The sequence below is a fragment of the Neoarius graeffei genome, chromosome 10, assembly GCF_027579695.1.
Source record: "Neoarius graeffei isolate fNeoGra1 chromosome 10, fNeoGra1.pri, whole genome shotgun sequence".
NCBI lineage: Eukaryota > Metazoa > Chordata > Actinopteri > Siluriformes > Ariidae > Neoarius > Neoarius graeffei.
The window spans coordinates 16,399,748-16,425,504 of record NC_083578.1 but is presented as its reverse complement, the minus strand read 5'-3'; the positions used below and the strand labels follow the sequence as shown (position 1 = coordinate 16,425,504).

Below are 25,757 nucleotides of genomic sequence, written 5' to 3'. Positions count from 1 at the left end.
CTAGCTGTTAACATGTTAGCCATAATATGTTAGCATGCTAACTGTTAGTATGTTAGCCACCATATGTTAGCATGTTAACCTTAGCATGTTAATATGCTAGCTGTTAGTCATTTAGCATATAAGCATGTTAGCTGTTACATATTAGCCTTGGTGTGTTAGCATGTTAGCCATAGTATGTTAGTGTATTAGCCGGTAGCATATTAGCATGCTAGCTGTTAGCTTGTGAGCTGTTAGCATGCTAGCCATAGCATGTTAACATGCTAGATGTTAGTATTAACATGTTGGCATGGTAGCTGTTAGCATGTTAGCAGTTAGCATGCTCAATATTAATGGTTTGTTGTGTCGGCCCAGTCACGCTGTGAGCTCAGCCATTTAAAACGGATCTTAGAGCGTGAGGTCTCATGTCTGATTCAGTTACTGTTGGTGGCCCTCTGCTACAGCCCTGCAAGCACACTTTGCATTTTCTCTGTGGAAATACAGTCTAGTTTTGATTTATACTTTGTTTTCAGCATCTGGGAGAATGGGTAGCCAAAGAATTTTGTTGTACAGGGAAGTTTGTCCAATGACGAAGTTTGCGAATTAAATGTCAAACTGAAAGTGTTCTAAAGTGTTCTGCGTTTGGGTGAAGAATTATTTCGGGTTATATTACTGATGAAATGGGTGTTGTGTTGCTTGTGGACTCAAACTTTTTGACTCCTGGCATCTACGCCACTATATATATTAGTCAGAGCTGCAGTGAATAGATATCACTCGGCTAATTGTGTTGTAAAATCCAACCATATACTGTAGCTTAGTATTGAAGGGGCTTTCTGGTCTTACACACAAAACCTCAACTGCTGATTACGGCTGCTATTTTATTTAAAACATGCTTCGGTTGCTTCATCTTGTCTTCGAGATTGACTCTCTGGATTTAGACAAATACAAGATCCATCTGTCCTATTTCACATCTCCTTAGGGCTGAAAATATTGTGGTCAGCGTCTGAGACCGTTCTGATTTTCCTGATAGGAGCAGCCAAGGTTTGAGGCTATGCCTTCTTTGACACGTGTCAGATTTAAAGCCACTCCATTGGTCAAATGATCAAAAGTGAATGACTCAAGTGAACATTCGTGTAATGGTAGGAAGACAGATGGAGCTGTGGGAAATGCCTGAGGTTTTTTACTGTATATGCACTTTCATTCTCAGACGTTATGGAGCTTGTAAAATGCAATCAGTGGCACAAGAGGCCTTCATTCTGAAGGGGGTCTATAACTGGTCTCATCTTTAATAAATTCAGACCTGGTGAAGGTTGAAAGCTTCTCAGTTGGAAACTTTGGTACATTTCTACAAGGAACCATCACTACTGGGACAGACCTGGATTTTTATTTGTCATATGAGAGGAAGCCGTTACATGGCATCAGCTGACCTTCATTATTCTCCCAATTCCCACCTGGCTAATAAATATCATGCCAAGAGTTCCAAAGGTTAATTTAAAGGCCAATAGTCTGTTTGTGTTCAAGGGGTCGGACTGATAAGTGTTTCAACACATGGCTATGGGTTAAATTAGAGCACAGGAAAAGGTGGAGGGGGTAGAGAGTCGGCACGAAACCGTATCTTCAAAGTTTGTTTTTTAAAAAAAATGGATATTTATGGCTTGGCTGAGGATGGGACAAGTTCATTGCGGGAACTGCCTTTTTCAAAAGTACCTTCACTTTTTATCCCCGTTGAAAAGAATTTCTCTGTTTTTTAAGTGTTTTCTTTTTATATCTGCTTCTTTTTACATGATCGGGTATCACGCCTTATATTTGTTGTCAGTGTATCTGCAAAAATAAGTTTCTGTCGGACTTATAATGCTTTAACCCATTGACGCCTGAAACGCCTGCAAAAAAACGTCTGCAAATGCCTAAGCCAGTTTTTAGAAAAGGTCCCCATCTGCCTGAGGGTTTTCTGAAATAAAAATAATTAATTGAAAACACCTATGAAAAATTCAATATCTCAGCCTCTGAAGCACATAAAGACATGAAATAAGTTGCATTTAAAAGATAAAATTCTCTGCTTTTATTGGATCATGCTCATTCAGCATTAATGCTAACACATTTTTATAAAAAAAAAAACAAATCTGGCATGCGTCTTGAAAATAATGACATCAACAATGCTGCGTTATGCAGCAACCAGCATTTGGGGCAATGTTGCGTTATGCAACAACCGGCGCTAGGGGCAATGTTGCGCGACGCAGCATCCGGCGTCAATGGGTTAAGACATGTTGTGTCTTGTTTTTTTTACAAATCGTGATATTATTATACATACAGGACACTTTTTCGATGGAATAAAAACGTGTTCTATTCCCTTATTGCGGGTTTCATTCATTTGGTTTGATAGCATGCAATATTGTTAGCATATCGCTTATCCTACATGCATTACATCACTCTACCAAATGGAGAATGAGCGCTGAATAGGGTTTATGACAGTTGTGAACCGTTACTATTAGAGCTGGGACTTGAGCTCAACCAAACCTTAGCCAGACACACCAAAAAAGCAACAGGGCAAAGGATTTTGTAAGGGATTAGCGGCAGGCTGTCAGGTCGCGCCATTGTATGTAGCTGTCGAAGTTGATTTTAAAAGTAACTAAGTAAATTACACAGGGAAATGAATACTTAAGGCTGAGTGAAAAATACTGTGGCGAGTGTGTGTAACCGTCTATAACCAGTCAGTTACTCTAATAATAATTAAAAGTCTAACTAAAAGTGGCTAATAGATGATGCAGAGGAGGCAAAGAGTTGATCTGTCAACATTTATTCTGGAAGACAATGACTGACAGGGCCATCAACACATGGAGACAGGGGAATGAATTCCGGAATCTCATCTCATCTCATTATCTCTAGCCGCTTTATCCTGTTCTACAGGGTCGCAGGCAAGCTGGATCCTATCCCAGCTGACTACAGGCGAAAGGCGGGGTACACCCTGGACAAGTCGCCAGGTCATCACAGGGCTGACACATAGACACAGACAACCATTCACACTCACATTCACACCTACGGTCAATTTAGAGTCACCAGTTAACCTAACCTGCATGTCTTTGGACTGTGGGGGAAACCGGAGCACCCGGAGGAAACCCACGCGGACACGGGGAGAACATGCAAACTCTGCACAGAAAGGCCCTCGCCGGCCACGGGGCTCGAACCTGGACCTTCTTGCTGTGAGGCGACAGTGCTAACCACTACACCACCGTGCCGCCGAATTCTGGAATCCTTACAACATAATATACCAGTTAGTAAAACCCCAGCCAAATGGCTACTCCGATAAACACTTGAATTTTCACACAGAATTTTACGACACTAATTTACATATTTGATCCGATACAAACGGTGGATGTGTTTCAAAACGTTCTTACATCAAAAAATAAACATCATATAGGTATCTTGGAAAAAATAAAAAAATATACCGTATTAATGAATATTGTCCATGCATTATTCACGAAGCCAGCTTACCCCTTTCCAGGCAGTCCAAGCACAATAATGTCCACAGGCGTGTTACACTAATTAACCCCATCAGAAACAATAGCGGAACCATTAACCTTAACAGAACCCAATAAATTAACATATTTTACAATAGAGGGATTTGGGATTTGAAATTATGACATTGCTATATGTGCATGGAAGAAGAGTCTGGAGACAGAAATCTTAGTTTCTCGGTCGTTAGCCTGTAGCTCTCGATAGCACTGGTTTGACCGCTTTATTAGTATTCGCTCACATTACTGATGAACACTACACCGGCTGGAAGGTGACTTTACTGCTGCACTAACGGCACCGACTCGCAGTTAAGCTCGCGTTGGCCTTCGAGAAGGTCTGGGGTGATACATTTTTGGTCCCTCTCACTATAAGTCAGAATCTGATTGGTTAATTCATCTGTCACTTCCTACATAAACATACACTGCCATGGTCTTCTGTCCTGGCAATGAAGTTCAAGCCAATGAGTGAGCAGCTCTAAAGTCTTCTCAGCCTAGAGACAACAAACAAAAAACTCTCATTGGATAACTGTAATGTTTTCAGGACAGTAACGCTTTCATTTGACAGAAAATGAGGCCAAAGTAGAATGAGAAGAGAATAATTATAATGAAATTATGAAAGAATGAAAGCAATTAAATATAACAGCTGATTTGTTTGGGCCTTCTCTGAAAGACTAGAAGGCCCTGACAGTTCCCCTCTGGTTTACGATATTGAATGGTTATCAAGACAACATGACATCACACATCAGAGCTGATGCAAATATTCAGTGAGAAAGAATAATAATATTGGCTGTTTTTTTTATGGTATATCAGATATATTCCATTCATAACCCCCCTGTTCTTAAATTTTTGTAAAATCTATAATCGTTCCATTGAATGTTTATGTATTATAATAATAATATTGGCTGGCTTTTTTTTCGTAGTATATCAGATATATTCCATTCAGCTAGCATGATATTGAATGAGTCGAAGACGAGTTTTACATCATTACATTATTACAATTACATTATCTGATAGACCACTCAACGCCAGCCAATATTATTATCCCCCGCTGGCCGAAAAGCCTGAAGGGGGATTATGTCATGGCGATGTCTGTCCTTCCCGGGAAGGGTACTCACCTTCTGAAATCAACTCCTCTCACAATTTTTGGACGAATTTCACGAAACTTGGCAGGATTCTGTGTTATATGTCGCTAATACGCATATTGTAATTCGGTCACATTTTACCAAAGTTACAACCCTTGACTAACAAAATTATACTTTGACAGTTTCACGAGGGTGTGTTTTCCTTCTGAAATCAACTCCTCTCACAATTTGTGGTGGAATTTCATGAAACTTGGCATAAGGCCTTGTTATATGACCCTAATACGCATACTGTGATTTAATTTTGTTTGTGAAAATTTTACCAGAGTTTTGACCCTTGATTAAATAACTTGTACTTTGACAATTTCATGAGGGTGTACGTTCTTCTGAAATCAACTCCTGTCACAACTTCTGGAGGAATTTCACCAAACTGGGCAAAAGGCTTTGTTATATGACAGTTATACGCATACTGAAATTTCGTTTAATTTGGGCAGATTTTACCAGAGTTATGCCCTTGATTATTAACAAACTTGAACTTTGGCAGTTTCATCAAGGTGTGCTTGCTTTCTGAATTAAACTTCCCTCACAATTTTTATTATCCCCCGTTGGCCAAAAGGCCCGAAGGGGGATTATGTCATGGCGATTTCCATCCGTCTTTCCCGGGAAGGGTACACACCTTCTGAAATCAACTCCTCTCACAATTTTTGGAGGCATTCCATGAAACGTGGCAGGATTCTTTGTTATAAGTCAGTAATATGCATATTGCAATTTCATTCAGGCGGCACGGTGGTGTACTGGTTAGCACTGTCGCCTCACAGCAAGAAGGTCCTGGGTTCGAGCCCCGGGGCCGGCGAGGGCCTTTCTGTGTGGAGTTTGCATGTTCTCCCCGTGTCCGCGTGGGTTTCCTCCGGGTGCTCCGGTTTCCCCCACAGTCCAAAGTCATGCAGGTTAGGTTAACTGGTGACTCTAAATTGACCGTAGGTGTGAATGTGAGTGTGAATGGTTGTCTGTGTCTATGTGTCAGCCCTGTGATGACCTGGCGACTTGTCCAGGGTGTACCCCGCCTTTCGCCCGTAGTCAGCTGGGATAGGCTCCAGCTTGCCTGCGACCCTGTAGAAGGATAAAGCGGCTAGAGATAATGAGATGAGATGAATTTCATTCAATTCAGTCACATTTTACCAGAGTTATGGCCTAGTTGCCAGCAAGGGATATTGTGCTCTCAGAGCACTCTTGTTTAAATATGTCCTTGGACTGAACCATATCCGAAACGGTTCCCGCTTTTCAGGCCAATATTTATCCTGATTCGGATACTCAGTATTGGGTTACGACATGGACATGTATTGGTTAAGGTTTTGTTCCAGTGACCATTTTAATTTCTAAGCTCTCTTTTAGCTCTCCTTCATATTAGGAACTTGCAGTAGATGTTTTATAGTCACGAAAGAAACACCACACAATATATGTGTCCAATTAGATCCATTTCCCATTCGTCTTCTCTTTATCTGATTCATCTTATCTGGATCTTGTCTTTGCAGGGACCTGAAGAATAATCTGATCAGCACCATCATGCCTGGAGCCTTTCAGAGTCTAACAGCGCTGAGAAAACTGTAAGTTGACTGGAATTATTCATTTGCTTCAGTAATCATGATGCATGCAGAGGAACCAGTCAATAGTCCTATAAATCTAGAGAATACCGCATGATAGGAATTAAAGAAGAAGAAGCCTTTATTTGTCACATGTACACTCAAGCACAGTGAAATTCCTCCTCTGCGTTTAACCCATCTGAAGCCATGAACACACAAGTGAGCAAGAAGCACACACACATAGAGGAGGAAGTGCTGTTCATTCACTCAACTCCCCTCACATTTTTCCTGCCGGTCCTGGGACTCGAACCAGCGACCCTTTGGGCCCAGGGCTGCTTCTCTAACCTTCAGGCCATGGCTGTTTTAAAGGATTAAAACACAACAGGCATGCTGTAATAGGAAAATAATCAAAGATAGTATGGCGCGATGCATCCTGATCTGAAGCTAGGTTATTATTACAATCCTGACGCTGATTATTTTCCAATAATAGAAAGTGCAGAAGTGTTTTATTCTGCAGCATTTTTCAAATCAAATCATATATTATTTGTTAAAGATTGACACATTATACGTATCTGTTTATAGTTACTGTACATTTAACGTCCACGAAACAAGCTAGCTCCTGTTATCACTTATGTTGCAACACCTATAAACAGTCATCCCCTCATGAGTGTTTTTTTTTTCTGTTGAAGTTAAAGAGAAACCGCAACGTAGTCTGTTCTGAAGATTTTAGCATGATGGAAAACTCGACACTGGAGACGTTGACCATAAATGTGACCATATATCATGTAACCATAAATCACAATAACATTTATGATGATTCAAGTCAGTGAAAAAAAAATTATTGTTATGATCAGGCTGTGTAACCTTTTTGTTTACCCTAGCTGTAGTTGAGTTGTAAAATAGCAAAAAATATTCATGACTTCACCCTCAGTGGAAGTAACACAGCTCTAATTCCACGAAAACACAAAAACAGATCTAAAATGGGAAAGAGCTGTTGTGCGATTGACTGTACAAATAGACTTAACAAGAAATGAGAGTTCTCTTTCTACAGAATGATGAAAGATAAAGGGGAAGAAAATGGAGGTAGTAGAAATAAATGTTCATAAAAAATTATTAAGAAATTGCCTATTTGTTTTTTAAAGGAATATTATAGTTAATAGGCTATTATATTTTACTCCAACTTTTACAAATGTGGGTAAATAATTTTTCTTAATTTAAAAATGAATGAATTAATTAATTACTGGTATAAAAGGTTTTTTTTATTTAACAAAAATAATATTTAAGTTGATTTTAAAAATAGGAAATAAATGTTGCATTTTTTAGGAATAAAATTTTCATAAATTTATGAATGAATGAATGAATTAATGAATTTATTTATTTCGAACATGTATAAAAATGTATGTAACTATTTGTACATACAAAAGAAAGAAAATGAAAAAAGTGACAAAAAAAAGAATAAATAAAATTAAAGCCGCAAGCGGCCTCGACGGGCCCTCGCGCCAGCGGCCAAGGGGGGCGGGGGCATGCGTCCCCGCGAAAAACCTTCCACAGCTTCTTCGGCAAGAGACATTACTCAAGCAATGGCGACAAAGAACAGAATTGGACACATGGCAACGATAGGGTCTCGCACTGTACGGTGCTCGGGCCCTAATAATAATAGCGGCCTAATAAGGGTCTTGTAAAGAGTTTGCTTGCTAAGTTTGACAAATCAGAAGCTGCAATATCATTTTTGCCATAACCAGCACCCCCAGGGGCGAAAGTGCACAAAATTAGGCGAACATGTCAGGTGAGCTATGAAGAGTTTGCGTATGAAGTTTGATGACAATTGAGTAAATAGAAGATGAGATATAGATTTTTGAAGAATAAAATTTTTGGTTTTTCCCATGTCAGTAGGTGGCGCTATGCTGTACATGAGCGATTATGAGATGGAAAAATAAGTGTCTACAACAGCAACGCACTAGCACAAGGTAGTGGTGTGAAGGAAAAGCATTATGGAATTATTTACCAAAAACCCGTTTTGGAGCAATTGCGTCGGCCAAAAACAGCGCCCCCCATGGACGAAAATTCCCAAAATGTGGTATACATGACATGGGAGGTAGGAAGAGGGTGGCCGTGAAGTTTGACCAAATTTGAGGAAAGACTGGAATTTTTGCCCAAAAAAAGCGCCCCCAGTAGCGAAATATCACAGAAAGTGGGTAACATGTCAGAAGCCCAATGAGTGATCTGCGTGTGAAGTATGAGCAGTTTTGAGCAAGTAGAAGATTTGTTATGAATTTTTAAGCATGTAAAATGTTGCATTGAAAATTGATTGGCGTATAACTTCTGAACGGTTTATGCTACGTGAAACCTATTTAGTAACTTTTGTCAGCCATGTCTGTAGATGATGTGTATCAATTTTGGTGACATTCCTATGAACGGTCTAGGAGGAGTTGCGCCGTCTTCGTGGCCATGCATTTCGCACAAAAGTGAAATTACCTCATTTCCTGTTGGGCGTGGCTAATGCATTGGCATGACATTTTTGTCCGGCTTAGTGAGACACATATGCGTACCAAATGGCATGCCACTACTACAAACTACATGGCAACCAGGCACCTTAATGCGGGAGGCCAAAATCACAACGAGTTAGGGGGCGCTATAGAGGCCCTGAGGCCCGCCTGGATCTGGGCTTCTGGTTCTCAGTAGCGGTGGCAGTCTAAGAAAAAGGAGCCAAATTTCGTGCGTTGTCGACCATGGCAAGCGCCCCAATAAGGGTCTTGTAAAGAGTTTGCGTGGCAAGTTTGACAAATCAGAAGCTGCAATATCATTTTTGCCATAACCAGCACCCCCAGGGGCGAAAGTGCACAAAATTTGGCGTAGACGTCAGGTGAGCTATGAAGAGTTAGCGTATGAAGTTTGATGACAATTGAGTAAATAGAAGATGAGATATAGATTTTTGAAGAATAAATTTTTTGGTTTTTCCCCATGTCAGTAGGTGGCGCTATGCTGTACATGAGCGATTATGAGTTGGAAAAAGAAGTGTCTACAACAGCAACGTACTATCACAAGGAAGTGGTGTGAAGGAAAAGCATTATGGAATTATTTACCAAAAACCCGTTTTGGAGCAATTGCGTCGGCCAAAAACAGCGCCCCCCATGGACGAAAATTTCCAAAACGTGGTATACATGACATGGGAGGTAGTAAGAGGGTGGCCGTGAAGTTTGACCAAAATTGAGGAAAGATTGGAATTTTTGCCCAAAAATAGCGCCCCCAGTGGCGAAATATCTCAGAAATTGGGTAACATGTCAGAAGCCCAATGAGAGATTTGCCTGTGAAGTATGAGCAGTTTTGAGCAATCAGAAGATTTGTTATGAATTTTTAAGCATGTAAAATTTTGCATCGAAAATTGATTGACGTATAACTTCTGAACGGTTTATCCTACGTGAAACGTATTTACTAACTTTTGTCAGCCATGTCTGTAGACGATGTGTATCAATTTTGGTGACATTCCTATGAACGGTCTAGGAGGAGTTGCGCCGTCTTCGTGGCCATGCATTTCGCACAAAAGTGAAATTACCTCACTTCCTGTTGGGCGTGGCTAATGCATTGGCATTACATTTTTGTCCGGCTTAGGGAGATACATATGCGTACCAAATTGTATGCCACTACTACAAACTATATGGCAACCAGGCACCTTAATGCGGGAGGCCAAAATCACAACGACTTAGGGGGCGCTATGGAGGCCCTGAGCCCCGGCCAAGTTTGGGCTTCTGGTTCTGAGTAGCGGTGGCAATTCTCGGAACTGGTGCCAAATTTCGTGCGTTTTCGCCCATGGCAAGCGCCCCGAAAATGGCCCAACAGCGGAGAAAAATAAAGAAGAAGAAGAAGACGGAAGAAGAAGAAGAAGAAGAAGAAGAATAATAATAGTGAACTCTTACAAGAACAATAGGGCCTTCGCCCATAGGGCTCGGGCCCTAATAACAAAGAGCTAATACATTACAATACACCGCACATTGTTCGAAAAAGGAGTGGGAAGAAGTACAATACTTTTTTTAATTTCCCACCCCTTTTTAACTACCCCACATACTACATAAATTAAAAAAAAAAAAAAAATATATATATATATATATATATATATATATATATATATATATAGTAGGAAAATGGTATTATGAACCCAATATTGTAAATCAATTCTAATCACGAATTAGGCGACTTGTTACATGCCTAACGTTAAAGAAATGTCTCCTTGCACATTGTTTTTATTAAAATCCATTGAGTTGGACTGTCTGCCACAGTGTTGTAGTCGAGTCACTAAACCTCGAGTCCGAGTCCAGTCTCGAGTCCCCGGTGTTCAAATCTGAGTCATTAAAGAAAATTTCGAGTCGAGTCCGAGAACAAGACTCCAACTGCGCTGTAGCAGTTCGTATGGGTGAAGCACAGAAAGACGGCAGGCCAGGATTAAGACTGAAACGGATCGAATCCATCTGATAATCATCTACAGAACACCATACTCAGAAGTGCATCCTGTCACCACAAGTGTTTTCTTTGAGGAATTTTCCACGTTTCTCGAGTCTGCAGTGTTTTGCACAAATCATCTACTGATAGCTGGAGATTTTAACATCCATATGGATGTGGCAGGCGATACAGATACGATCAGGATGTGTGATTTACTTGAAAGTACTGGACTAAAGCAACATGTTACCGTTCCAACCCACATTAGCGGACATACCCTTGACCTTGTTATCACAAGATTATCTGACCAGCTTGGGACTTCTATGCCGTGGACTGATTACTTATTTTCTGATCATATGCCAGTCTACTGCAAGCTTCAAGTGTTTAAGCCTTTTCTTAAAAGATCGCAGGTAACATTTAGGAAAATTAAGTCTATTGACAGAGGTGTTTTACAAGAAGAGCTCTCTCGAACTGATCTCTGTAAAAACCTGCTCTCTTATGACCTAGATGGTTTGGTGAATGCCTATAATAATACACTAAAAGTGGCCCTAGACCGCCATGCACCTACCATCACTAAGACTCTTATGAAAAGACCTATTGTACCGTGGTTCAACGATGAAGTTAAATCCGCTAAAAAAGAAAAGAGGCGCGCTGAGAGGAAATGGCGCAGAACGAAATTGCACAGCGACTTACTGGATTTTAAGGCTAAGAAAAACCTCGCAACACGTGTTATCAAGAGAGCACGCTCAATTTACTACACCGATCTCATACAAGAAAATAGTAATGACTCGCGTAAGCTATTTAGGTCTGTAAAGTCATTGTTTAATCAAGAAATTGATCTGTCCTTTCCGGGCTACAATGATAACACAAAACTGACCAATGATATCAGGAAGTTTTTTGTACAGAAGATAGAGCGTATTAGATCTGCACTTGATACAGCAGCTGCTTTACAACCTAGTCCAGCAACGCTAAGGCTGCTGGGCCATAGAAGGTTCACGCTGCACGCTGCATGCTGCACGCTACACGCTACACGTTCACGTGAAGAACCGGACCCTGGGCCATTAAACTTCATGCTTGGATGTTCACGTGTTGCGTCTGTTCTACTTTGACCGAGTAACCAACAATATGGACTCTTTGGATGACGACGATTGCCTCATTCTGCTTTTACTGAGACAGAGGAAGAGAAAAAGGAACAGAATTTGGAGCCGAGAACACTTCCTTCTGAGAGAAACCCGTGGTGAATTTCACCGAACATTCTATAATCTGCTTGACAATCCCGATGAAGAACTATTTTTCAATTATACCATTCAATTATATTTTTTCTGAAGTTTTCCCCTGAAAGCATAGCGTTATCTCCCTAGACCCGTTCTGATTGGCTGGCGCGGCGGTGACCGCATGCATTGACTGGAATTTCCATCTTCACGCCTAGAAAAAAGTGTGCATGTTCATTTCATGCTTCACGCGTGAAGTGTGCAGCGTGCAGCGTGCAACGTGAACGCCGTTCTATGGCCCAGAGCAAGTCATGCTACGTTTGTCCACTTTTCTTTACACGCGTGTAGCGTGTAGTGTGCAGCATGCAGCGTGCAGCGTGAACCTTCTATGGCCCAGCAGCCTAATACAACCATCTAGCACTTGTCCCGTTCAACTGGCGTCCTTTACTGCGCTCAGCGAGGAAGATGTTAAGAGGCTAATTGGGAGATCGAGCAAGAAGACCTGCAGTCTGGATCCCATGCCCACGTCTTTGGTAGTTGAATGCCTGGATGTACTCTTACCAGTTATTACTAGAATGATAAATCTTTCTCTTGATAATGGGAACTTTCCTGATGCCTGGAAATTAGCCGATGCTCAGCCTAGACTAAAGAAGACCTCTGCTGAAGCACTTTTCACCAACTTACGGCCAATTAGCAATCTTTCATTTGCTTCGAAACTTACAGAGAGGGCAGTATTTTGTGAAACCCACCATCATCTTACCACAAACAATCTGTACCCAAAAGAACAATCTGCATATCGTGAACACCACAGTACAGAAACTGCCCTGTTGCGGGTGCAAAACGACATCTTATTCAACATGAACCAACAATGTGTCACCTTGCTCGTGCTTCTCGATCTTAGTGCGGCGTTCGATACCGTAGATCATACAATACTACTTGATCGTTTGTCCTCTGACTTTGGCATATCTGGAATTGCTTACTCTTGGTTTACATCATATCTTTATAACAGATCACAGTCCATCTCCATCAATTGCAAGACATCGACGAAGTTCCAGTTGAAGTATGGTGTCCCACAGGGATCCTGTCTTGGGCCCCTACTTTTTGTTCTTTATGCAAGTAGACTGTTCAAGATCATCGAACATCACCTACCTGATGTACATACATACGCGGACGATACACAATTGTATATCTCATTTAACGTGAATTCAAATTCTGACCAATCAGCAGCAGTAAAGGCTATGCAAAACTGCATTTCAGACATCAGGAAATGGATGCTTCAAGACAGATTAAAGTTAAACGATGACAAGACTGAGTTCATCATCATTGGCACCAGACAACAACTCGCCAAAGTCAGTATAGACTCCTTGCAGGTTGGGCAGTGTACCACTACACCGTCTAACAAAGTGAAAAACCTGGGCTGCTGGTTTGACAGTCAGTTTAAGATGGATACTCACATTAACAATATCTGTAAATCGGCATTTTTTTATATTTACAATATAAGACGGATAAGAAAATACTTAGATTATGACTCAACACAGATATTAGTTAATGCCTTTGTCACTAGTAGACTAGATTTTTGTAATAGCCTACTTTATGGGTTGCCTAGTAACCAACTGCAAAAGCTCCAGCGGGTTCAAAATGCCGCCGCTCGTGTCATCCGGAAAATTAGCCGCTATGATCACATTACTCCTTTTCTATTTAGACTTCACTGGCTTCCGATTAGTTATCGCATCCAGTTTAAGATTTTATTACTAGTTTACAAAACTGTGAATGGTCTTTCTCCTTTGTATTTATCTGAACTTATAGAATTTAAGACAATTACAGTACTAGATATAATTTGAGATCTACTTCAGATACGCTTCTGCTAAAGCAACCTAGTTTTAAAAGTCTGAAAACTCTAGGTGACCGCACATTTATAATTGCGGCACCAAAACTTTGGAACACTCTTCCAATAGAAATAAGAGCTACAGACAATCTAAATACATTTAAACGCCTCCTGAAAGCCCATCTATTTAAAGAGGCGTATAACTGCTAAGCGATAGAATATTATAGAGCTTTTGTCTTCATTTAGGTTTTTAAATTATAATTAGTTATTTTTCGTTTTATTATCAAATATAGTGATGATTTCGTAATTTATTATCAGTTAGTTATTGTTCACTAAGAATGTAAGATTTATAAATATTCATAGAATGTAATTAAATTTTCATACTTGACATTTTTCCGATATTGTAATGCGCCTGTGAGCATTTTTTATGTAACAGGCGCAATATAAGTAGTTAAATTATTATTATTATAAATTATTATGTTCCACAAAGAAACTCTTTATTTTGGGTCTTTTCAGACTTGAGACAAACTCTCACTATCCACGCACACATACATACCAGTCGTCTGGTTGGGGAGAGAGCTTCCTTCCTCTGCTCTCTCTCTCCTTATATAGGGCGCGGTCACTGGGGAAGACACACAAACACAGATTAACCAACATCAGGTGCAGTGATTCTGCCACTTACCTTCCCTGACTCCGCCCTCTGGTCACAGACTGACGCTTGACCACGCTCCTGCTGCCACATACCCCCACTGCCCGACTCAGGCCGGGCAGCCGTCCAGCCTGCAGCTGACTCCCCCCCCCCCAGCGGGAGAGGAAGTCCACCACGACCATCTGTGCCCCCAGCCTGTGGACCACCTTGAAATTAAAGGGCTGGAGTGCCAGAACGGATGATCCGCACTTTGGCATCCTTCATGCGGTGGAGCCACTGGAGTGGCGCGTGGTCCAAACAGAAGGTGAAAGAGCGCCCCAGGAGGTAGTAGTGGAGGGCGAGGACCGCCCACTTGATCGCCAGGCATTCCTTTTCGATGGTGCTGTAGCGCCCCTCACGCACCGACAGCTTCCTGCTTATGTACAGGATGGGGCGGTCCTCCCCCTCCACCTCCTGGGACAGAACGGCCCCCAGCCCTCTGCCCGACGCGTCCGTCTGCAACATAAAGGGGAGAGAAAAGTCAGGGGAGTGTAACAGTGGCCCCCCCGCACAGTGCAGCCTTCACCTCAGAGAAAGCCCGCTGGCATTGCTCCATCCACTGGATCGTCCACTCTTCGCTAGATGGCTCATTAACTCCCCGAATCCTGGCCAATCAGTCCCCAAAATTATCGAGTGGGTGAGGCGAGAATTAACCGCCGCCTTTACTCTAAATTTTTCCCCTCGGAAAAGAATGTGGACTGACACTAAAGGGTAGCTGTGAACATCCCCGTGCACACACAACACCTTCACCCCCTGTGCTCCCTCCAATGCCTCGTCTTGCACCAGGCTTTGGTGAATTGAGGTCTGATTACAGCCAGAGTCCACCAAAGCCTGATATGTATCCCCTTGGATACTCACCGGTATGCGATACGCTCCGGCCTGATTGAGGGCGGCTCCTGGCGCGTCGGGGATCCAAACCACTGCGCCCACTTCCATCGCCGAGCACTGCTGTTGGAGGTGGCCCGGCTCCCTGCAGTGCCAGCAAACCGGCCCGGGCTTCCTCTCTGCACCGGCGCTCTGGGGCTCACTCACCTGGGGGGGGGGGAAGAGACAGACACAGAAGGGAAAAACGGGAGGGCACCGCGGGTGCGACGGGCCAGCTGGGGTGGGGCCGGCCCCCACCTCCACGGTGGGGGAACGGGGCAAGGATGAGACACAGGAGGAGGGGGGGGAGAGAGAGAGAAGAGGGAAGAGGATGTCCGCTGTCCTGCCGTCGGAACAGCCGCCAAATGGTCCTCCGCCAACTTGATGGCCTGATCCAGCGACGCCAGGCGGTGGCACTGGACCCACTCCGTGGTTCCCTCTGGTAGGCGGGCGATGAACTGCTCCAGTACCACCTGATCGATGATCCCCTCGGCGTCGCGGTTGTCGGCCCTCAACCACCACCAGCAGGCGTCCCAGAGCTGCTGGCCAAATGCAAACGGCCGGCCGACTTCCTCCAGACGCAGAGCGTGGAAGCGCTGTCGCTGTTGTTCAGGGGTGCGCCCCACTCGCTGGAGGACGGCCTGGTGAAGGTCCGCGTAGACCAGCCGGTGATCGGCAGGGAGCTGTAGCGGGGCCAGCTGCGCCTCGCCTGTTAGCAGGGGGAGGAGGCGCGCCGCGCGCTGTTCCACCGGCTAGCCCGAGGCCTCTGCTGCCTGCTCGAAGAGCGTGAGGAAGGCCTCGGGGTCGTCATGCGGGCCCATCTTAGTGAGGGTGAGGGGAGAAGAATGCAGTTAATGCTCGAGTCTGAGTCCAAGTCATCAGTGCTCAAGTCCAAGTCAAGTCACGAGTCCTTAAAATTAGGGCACAAGTCGGACTCGAGTACTACAAGCCTGGTCTGCCATATAAAGTCCCTGTATACGTTGTTACTATAGAAAAGATGACATATTACAATGAGTGCTTTAGTATAAACCTACTGTCACAGAAAATTAATCAGCACCTTCTGAAAAACTATTCATCAGCATCTTTATTAGCCATCAAATCCTTCCAATAACAATCTTGTTTATCTAATCTATAAAAAAATAATCCTGAAAACCAAATCTCCATGGTACACGATGCGTAAACCATCAGCCAGCTGTTGAGGGAACCACAGAATCCTGCAGAGGATTCTGGGATGGCTCTGGAAATGACAGTATGAATGCAGCTAACCATTTGCTGGCTTTTTAATTGTGTTTTCCAGCAACCACAAGCTGTAGTCACAGTGTCACAGTGTGGCCTCTCCGTCAGACTCCAATGGGAGTTTATTTCAGAGGAAATAGTTTGGTCAGGAATTTCAAACGGGACTGTGCAAAAACGATGTCACAGACGATAGCGTCTCTTAACTGGAAGTGACCGATCTTAAATACCAAAGCAGTTCTGGCGTCCTGGGAAAGGCAGACTTTTCTTAAAACAATTTCAGAGGCTCGTTATATATATTCCCTCCCTCTCTTTGCCTCCCTTTTTCTCTAGCAGGCCGAGGTAGACAGGGGGAAGGTACCAGACAGATCAGTTGAAGTAGTCGCAAATGGACATGAGGACATGAGGCTAAGCCAAAACGAGTGAAAGCAGAGTCTCTGCTGGTCTCGACTCTTTAATGGGCTCCTGTCTCATATTGTTTGGGTTAGGTTATGATGAGTTTATAGTAGCTTGGATATCTCATGTATTGTTTTTATTCCAAGCCTTTTAAAGGACGTTTCCAGTATGTGCTTCCAAGCATTTCAAAATCAACTAACAAACTGAACGGTTTTGACAATAATGGTGACCTTGTGCAGAACTCAGTCTTGGTCTGGCTGGACTGCTGTTCAGGATTGCTCAGCGTATCCCGTTTGTTCCTGTTTGCAGTGACCTGTCCAACAACCGGATTGGCTGCCTGACTCCAGATATGTTCCAGGGACTCACCAACCTCACCAAATTGTAAGCCACCATCTTTTGATAGTGACATTTATTGATGGACTAAAACTTTCTGACTGCAGTTAGTCGGGAGCTATATTGTTGGGAACGATGCCTAAATTCCTGAGGCACTGTGTTTGTGTTTCAGGAACGTTTCGGGAAACATCTTCTCTTCGCTGGAGCCCAACATTTTCCAGGAGCTTCCCTCACTGAAGCTGGTGTGAGTGAGAGTGCAGAAGAAATCTACTTAAGCTGTTCTGTTTTATTCTATCCACATTCACTGGATATGAGCAATCGCTCGTTTCGTATAAAGTTTTTATTTATCGAATTTGCAAAAAATAAAAATGCTCCGTTTCTCAAAATCCAGTGAATGTCAATAGAATAAAACAGTTATTCCACTCAATCTCATCATACATGGCTTATAGCCGACTCGGTGCTACGTGCCTCGTCGGCTATTAGCTCATGTACGACTCGATTTCGTGGAATAACTGTTAAATATACCACAAAGACTAAACCAAAATGTTGTAGGAGTGAAACACACTGTCACTATTTGTATCTGCTTACTGCTCCAAATATTTGTATGTGTGTTCAGATTTAAATTCAAAGTGGGTGTGGACAGAATTTTTTTTTACTATAATAATAATAATAATAATAATAATAAATTCATTATTAACTATCACTACAACATGGTTTGTGAATTCTCGCTCTGACAGTTCCTCAACCTCAGCTACATCACTCAAGTTCATTTCGGTGAATCTCAGCTCGAGGTGTTTTTTAATCCCGTGTGTGCAGTCATTCATTCATTTGTGTTTTCTAACAAATTTACTTGGTTCTAGTTCCCAAAATAAAAACAAACTTCTTGCTTATTTTAAATCTATCTGGGCATTTTAGTATGACTTCCACCTGAGAAAGGAATTTTTCTTTTTTTTTTTAATTGAAGGACGGATGCGAGTCATACAATGTACAATTAATGCAATATTTTTTCTTCCATGTTTCTTCTCTTCAACAAACAGCCCTCCCCAGATCATATTCGACCCCTTCCACCCTACCTTGGAAGTCCATAAAGAACAGAACAAATAATAATTATAACTTGAAGTGCACTCAGTAGGGTGCATACCTCCAACAAGCCACATATTATGAACATGAAACTCAAATCAATTGAACCTAGCATAATACTAAAGCTGTCCACCAAATTTCATCCAAATCCGTTCACTACTACGTTTGGAAAATACCAAAAAAAAAAAAAATCCTGGATCCGAATACATATTCAGATTTGCATCAAAATCTAATCAATTGTTCCTTGGCTCACGGCTCACCTTTCCTCAAAATTTCACCAAAATCTATTCACTACTTTTTGAGTTACGTTGGGAACAACTAAACAAACAAACAGAGGTGAAAACATAACCTCTTCCAACAAAGTTGGTGGAGCTAATAATAAAATAAAATAAGGACACCAACATACGGGATGCTAGAAACATTGACAGCCTTCATAATGTACAAAGTGTTTCAGTATACATTGGATATACTGGAAAGTATAATAAAATCTTATATTTTGTGTGTTCACGTGCCTGGGCTGTCACTTGAGCCTAATCACACGCAGATGCCCATTTCTCAAATAGGGGTTGCCGTATTTCACGAAGATATTATCTCTGTTAGGAAACTTATAGTGTACAGTACTGTACGAAGTGCAATCCCCAGATCTCTAAAGCACTGCTGCGATACAAGGCCCGTCTCTGACCTCCACTGTTGCAAAATCAGGCGTTTGGCCATCAGTGTACATGGGGAAACGGCTTGAAAAGGGACATGGAAGGAAGAATTGGTCTTTTAAGAGCAAAATTGTGTTTTGGTTAACCCCTGAAAGGTTAATAGTATGTGTGTATGTACAGTAGTATGTAGGGCTGGGTGATATGATGATATAATCGTAATATCATGGTAAATGATGTCACAATACACTATTTTGTGATATTGTGGTACCTTTTTATTAAATTAATTATTTGTAATATAAAATAAAAAAATATTTAAATGTTAAATATTTTAAATATTTTTAAACAGCTAAATATTAGCTAATAATAATAATAATAATAGCTTTTAAACAGCTTTTAAATAATTTTAAACAGCTGATTAGAAGCAGCTGATGTGATTTTAAAATGTCGGTGTATTTTTTTTTTTTTTATTTCAATTTGTAAAATTGTTAATTTTAATATTTATCTCGCCTGGGACGGAGTCCACCAGGGGGCGAGGTATTGTTTTCGGTCAGATTTCTTTGTTTTTTGTTGTTGTTGTTGTTTTGTTAACGATATTAGGGGAAAACGTCTGGATCCATCTTTATGAAACTTTCAGGATAGATAGGCATTGGTCTCAAATAGATCCTCCAACATTTTGAGGGTCATCCTTTCAAGGTCACCGAAAAGGTCAAAATTGTTTTTGTTGTGGCTACTGCCTCATATAGAGGCCGTAAAGATATGATTGATATCAAGCTTAGTTTCCTCAGGGTTTCCTCGACTTAAGGACCACAAACATGATAGAATAGAACCTCTCTCCTAGCTGGGAGATCTCCAGGGAGCGATGGAGAAATGGATTTATTTAGCGTGTGTATAGAAGAGTACGTATTTATAGAAGAAGCCTTTATTTGTTGCAAGCACACTAAAGCACAGTGAAAGCTGTTGTCTGCATTTAACCCACCTGAAGCAGTGAACACACGCACCCAGAGCAGTGAGCAGCCTTATTACAGTGCCTGGGGAGCAGTTAGGGGTTAGGTACCTTGCTTAAGGGCACTTATGACCCTTTATATTTACGTCATAAGACGTAAATTATAATTAACCTTGTGTTCTGTTTAGGAAAGTATGTCCCTGTGGAAAACATATTTTAAAACAGAAATACATTTTTATCAACATCTCAGTCATTAGAAAAAAAAAAAACAATGTTTGGGGATGAGTAATGAGATCTGGACCATCTGTGTAATATAACCATAAAAGGTTAAAAAGTCATTTGCAATGTTCAGCAGAACATAAAACAAATAGTGACTATATATGAGATTAAGTTGCTTTTTCTTACCCCCATTAGGAACTTTGACTCGGAGTTCCTGTCATGTGACTGCGGCCTGCAGTGGGTGCCGGGTTTCTTTCGCACAAGTTCAGCCAGACTCGGAGATGAGACGCTCTGCATGTATCCTCGAAGGTTCCAGAACAGACCACTGCGAGAACTCAAGGAGAGCGACCTGACCTGTGGTGAGAAAATACATCGACGTATTTTAGCATGGATTCTGTATCAAGATATGTTGGTGTCAAGACATCAAGCAAAGAGTTCGAAAGGCCATTGGAAAACAGAGAGAAAGCGAAAATCATGGGAAAGTGTCAATTTACTGAAATTAGAACTTCTGGAGAGGAAAAAGTGGAATTCCTGTATTGCTTTGAATAGTTGCTTTTTAGGAAAGTCAAACTTCTGCGGTCTGGGCCGCATCGTGGCTGGAGCTCAGTTTAAAATCCCACTCACTCATTTTCCATAGCCGTCATTCCATGCTCCATCTTTTGTCGCTTGGGATCTGATTCAGTTTCTCCGTGGCTTTTATTCAGTCCTCATGTGATCTTTGTGTTGTTGATCTCTATGGTTTTATTTTTTTTTTGTTTGTCTCGTTGTTTTTTTTTTTTTAAGTGGGGTGGGTGGGCGAGCAGCGTAGTGTAGCGTCTCGGGCTCTCAGAGCCGACTCCCTGCTGTTGTTTCGATATCATCTCATGTCACCATTCCTTCCCTCTGTAACGTATAAAACATATTTGCATTGGCGAGCACCAGATAGAGATGAATGTCTATGAGTAATTCCATTGTGGTTTCTGTGTTATGAATAAAATGGCCTAAAACCAGCTAAACATCTCCAGGCTCTTTCACAATCAGTCTGAAGGGCCTGAATAATAACAGAGCACCGAAACAACTGCTTTTCACCTCCTTCTATCAGAAATATAATTTACTTTACTTTATAATTACCCAAAGGAGATAAATAAACAGACTTGTAGTACATTTTCAGAATATAGATAAAGTATAAACTATATTTCTCTTCATCTTGTTGGCGACATGAAGAACTTTAACCACGAGGGATGAATGTGTGTATTTCTGCATTTTCCAGAAGGCCCCTTGGAGCTGCACACTCTGTTTCTCTTACCCTCACTACCCCAAATAGTATTTAAAGGAGACAGGCTGCCGTTCCATTGTACTGCTGCCCGGGTGGACAAAATCACTGCCGTCCACTGGCGTCACAAAGGCCAAATTGTCAGTAACAACCCCGACAATGGAGTTCTTCTCGAGGAAAGTGTTCTACACGACTGCACTGTCATCACCAGGTAACCACAACCACGTAGTCTGCTGTAATCGAATCACTTAGGTCGTGATACAATTCGACGTCCCGTAACGCAACATTGTTTTATTCTTCAGCGAGCTGATCTTGTTGAATGTGCATGTCGATGCGAGCGGCGAGTGGGAGTGTGTGGTGACGACAGGACGAGGGAACGTCTCGCGGAGTGTCGAGATTGTGGTTCTGGAAAACAGCGCCACCTTCTGTCCTGAGCAAAGAGTGTCCAATAATAGAGGAGAGTTCAGGTAAAGCAATCTATTACTAACGCCAGTATCATGCATGATCTTTGTACAATTCTGCTATTATTAGCGTTAATATCGAAAGGTATCTTTATTATGCCATGTGTTTAGGTGGCCAAGAACTCTGGCTGGAATTACTTCATATCAGTACTGCCTGCAGCTGCGTTATCCATCCCTGGCTGGAGGGGACACTGCTGATCAGAAGAGGGCATCTCGCTACTGCGATCGCTCCGGTCGCTGGGAGGAAGGAGACTACTCTCAGTGCCTTTACACCAATGACATGACCAATGTCCTACATAAGTTCATACTGGTAGGTTATCACCAACGGGATTCATATGTTGCCTACAATTAACCCCTTACCAATACATCCTTGTGTTCTTAAATACACAAGACGGTATCCACCAATGCACCAGTGTTGATCGTATTTTTTAATGGGTAGGCTATTATCCATATCTTCGATAATATCATGTTGGTAGTCTATCACAAATGTTTTTTTGGTTTTAGCTCATCCGGCCATAGGCCAGGCCAGATGAGCTTATGCGATCACGCATCGTCTGTCCGTCGTTCGTCCACAATTTACAAAAATCGCTACTCCTCAGACAGGATTCATTGGATTTCGATCAAACTCACAATGTTCCCCAGGTGGCTGTGCATAAAAGTTGTCAAGATGGCGGCACCAGCTGTCATATTTATGATTTTATGGGCATCTGAAATTTTTGGGTGACTTGTCACATTCAACGCTACTATTGGTAAACTGCATTGATGTTTTCACTGAAACTCACCCAGAAGACTCTAAAGACATAGTCTAACAAAAGTTGTTCACCAGGTGGTGCCACCTGCCATGGATGAGGCTACACAGGGGTCACGTGCAATTTCATGAAAATTGCTACTCCTCCTACAGGACTGATCAGGTTTTGATCAACCTCATATGGAATATTCCTCAGGTTGGTATGTATAAAAGTTGTCAAGGTGGTGGCGCCAGCTGTCATATTTACAATTTTATGGTCATCTGAAATTTTTGGGTGACTCGTCACATTCAACACTACTGTTCGTAAACTGCATGGACGTTTTCACTGAAACTCACTCAGAAGACTCTAAAGACAAATTCCAACAAGAGTTGTTCACCAGGTGGCGCCACCTGCCATGGATGCAGCTCCATGGGGTCATGTGCAATTTCACGAAAATTCCTACTCCTTCTACAGGAATGATTGGATTTCAAACTCTCACACAACAACAGTGGGCGGTATGAGTTCCAGCCTTACTGAGGCTATTTTTTTTAGCAGTTTTGTACAGGCAGTAGTTGAGCAGTGAGATGTCAAGGGCCAAGGTAGCATTGACAAGTATAGCTTGATCATTATGACACCCTACAGGATAGTATGAACTGGTCAGGGTGCATAAAACTGGACCCCCAATTTTTTTTTGTCAAATGTTGACGGTAGTAGCGATAATGAGTCAAGATCTACCTTCAAAAGCGTAACTTGGAGGTGGTCATCTTTTATCAAGAATGACAAATCTGGCAAACTGAAATCCATCTCCAGGAGGGAGTATTACTAAAGCAGATAGAAAAGAAAAGCCATGATGAAAGGGAATGACTCTTCACAATAAGAAGTGGAGAGGACCAAGCATAGATCCTTGAGGCACACCAATTGCAGCTTGGACTCTTCGCCTATTTATTATATTCTGTAGGATCTTCTCTATCTCAAGAGGTAGGGCTTGAAGCATTGGAAAAGGTGGCTAGAAGAATCTGATGGATCTGAGGAATTGGCGGCTTGTTGGTAGTTTTTACAGATGTTCACAACGGTTAAAAAAAGGAAGACCTGGTGGAGTATTACTCTTCAGGCTGGGATGGTTGGGATCCAGGCGTTCATCCTGTGAGAGGAAAGAAAGAGTGTATTTGAAGTTTTTTTTAATAGAAATCAAAGAAGGGAAATCTTCTCTACAGGTGTTTACTTTTCTACTTGGACAGTGGAGTTAGTTAACTAAGACTGCTGGAATATTTAACAGTTATTCCATGAAATTGAGGCATACATGAGCTGATAGCCAACGAGGCACATAGTACCAAGTTTGCTACAAGCCATGCATGACAAGATTGAGTGGAATAACTGTTTTATTCTATCCACATTCACTGGATTTTGAGAAATGGAGCATTTTTATTTTTAGCAAATTCGATAAGTAAAAACTTTGTACAAAATAATTTCCGCTTAGAATGTAAACAAATCGGTGAAATGACAGTAGCAGTTTGTGAAAAATGCTATAATAATAATAATTCTTGAAAAACAAAAAAAGATATGTTCTTCCCATCAAATACGTTTATTCCATATTTTGTTGCTTTGTTTTTTGTATTTTTTGGGGTTTTGTTTTCGAGTACAGTTTTTATTTCGTCCTCGGCTGGTTCAGCAGCACACTCCGCCATTTTGTTTTTCTCTACTCATGGTATTGCTGGGTTTCACATGACATCACACCCGCCTCATTAGTTATTCAAAACTTTAGCTGGTGGTCTACCAAAGCTCAGGTGACAAAGCGTTTGTACGGAGAAGGTGCATTGCTCGCATGAAAAATGTCTTACGCTTGCGTTGTTTTAGGTTGTTCGAATCGATCAAACTGTGAAACTGATAAAAGTTTCTTCAGGGTTCGCCATGAACTAATAAAAAAGGGTGAATGAACACAGGATTTCACAAAAAGACGTCGAGAAAGGTGGCTTTTGAACCTCTCACTGAAATCGAAAGGAGCCGAGTCGAAGCATGCTCGAGTTTGCAGTGATCACTTGGTGAAAGGTTTGTATCTCCCTCTCAGCTCTGTCCTTAGTGTTTTCCAAGTACTTTTCTTGCTATGTGTCGTTATTTTATGGTACTTTTTTTCAGTCACGAAGCGCTAAAGTCCCCAGCTGTTTCTTTGTTTACTCCTCACAAAGTTCATATGCACGAAGGTCACAACAAAATTCTTGCCCAGCCGTACAGTTACAATGTGCCGTGATCACTTCTCCGTCTTGTTTAACTAAGCTCCAGGTCTTTAAAGGGGTTTCTGATGATCTTTATGAATGATTTACCTGAGAGATAAGAGCCAACACAAGTGAGAATCAAGCCAACTGTTGTTTGTTTACACTTCAACTTGCAGCACTTCGTTGTAAAGACGCGAACGAAAAGTTTAAAAAAAACCCACACTTACACGGGCAAAAACAATACAGGATTCATTTGGCAGTGACTTGATACCGAGGTCCTTTACCCAGCCAAAAAAGTTGTAAGCCTCCATACTCTTCCACGCTTTCATCTGTTTTGTAGTGTAGAAGGACGTCTGCAACACCAGATAGTTCGAGATGTCGGGGAACTCGACTGAAGGGTCGTTTTCAAGATCGTATGACAAATCCTTCTTTCCCAGACTGTAGGGGTCGAGTCCATTGCACATAGCAATCTTATGAATATATCTAAAGCCAGCAGTGGCTTCTAGATTACGAGCATACTCTGATAACTTATTGCTAGTTGTTTGCACTACGGCAGCCGTTTAGACCACCAGCTATTTCACTTCCGGTAAAACCGCTAAGAAAAGTCATGTGACTGAAACCCAGGAATATGAGCTGATAGCCTAGTAGTAGAGGAGCCAATCAGAGCACGCGATTGCTCATATCCAGTGAATGTGGCTAGAATTAGTTAGGATATTTCTGCAAGATAGTTGATGTGATGTGTAAGGAATACTCGAAGTAAGGAATAAAACACCATGGAGTTTTCTCAAAAGTTAAAATCACTTTCAAATCAGTTCTGAATGTAAAAGAAAGCATACTTTGTCAGAGTTGTTTCACTAAATGCAAAATAAAAAAAAATTGTTTTCTAGATGCCCATTAATACCTCCAATGCTGTGACACTGGCACACCGGGTGAGGACGTACACGTTGGAGGCAGCAGGCTTCACAGACACGGTGGATGTTTTCTACATTGCACAGATGATGCATAAATTCATGGATTATCTTGATCAGTCACGTGAGGTTAGTATATGCAATTGTTCATGTTTCCAAATTCTAAGCTAGTTGGTTGATC

At 41.8% G+C, this 25,757-nt stretch overlaps 1 protein-coding gene across 2 annotated transcripts in view; it reads left to right on the top strand.

Moving 5' to 3' along the window:
• The window catches only part of adgra2 (adhesion G protein-coupled receptor A2), a 161,865-nt gene that overhangs the window by 104,742 nt on the left and 31,366 nt on the right, over positions 1-25,757 (top strand). Inside the window, exons 3-10 of one of the 2 annotated variants that reach the window (XM_060931360.1) lie at positions 6,097-6,168; positions 17,102-17,173; positions 17,298-17,369; positions 20,213-20,376; positions 21,267-21,480; positions 21,572-21,736; positions 21,842-22,040; positions 25,556-25,705. In XM_060931360.1, coding sequence (XP_060787343.1) covers positions 6,097-6,168; positions 17,102-17,173; positions 17,298-17,369; positions 20,213-20,376; positions 21,267-21,480; positions 21,572-21,736; positions 21,842-22,040; positions 25,556-25,705 — 1,108 coding nt within the window. The remainder of the gene's footprint in view (positions 1-6,096; positions 6,169-17,101; positions 17,174-17,297; positions 17,370-20,212; positions 20,377-21,266; positions 21,481-21,571; positions 21,737-21,841; positions 22,041-25,555; positions 25,706-25,757) is intronic. The other variant, XM_060931361.1, reaches the window with a different exon arrangement.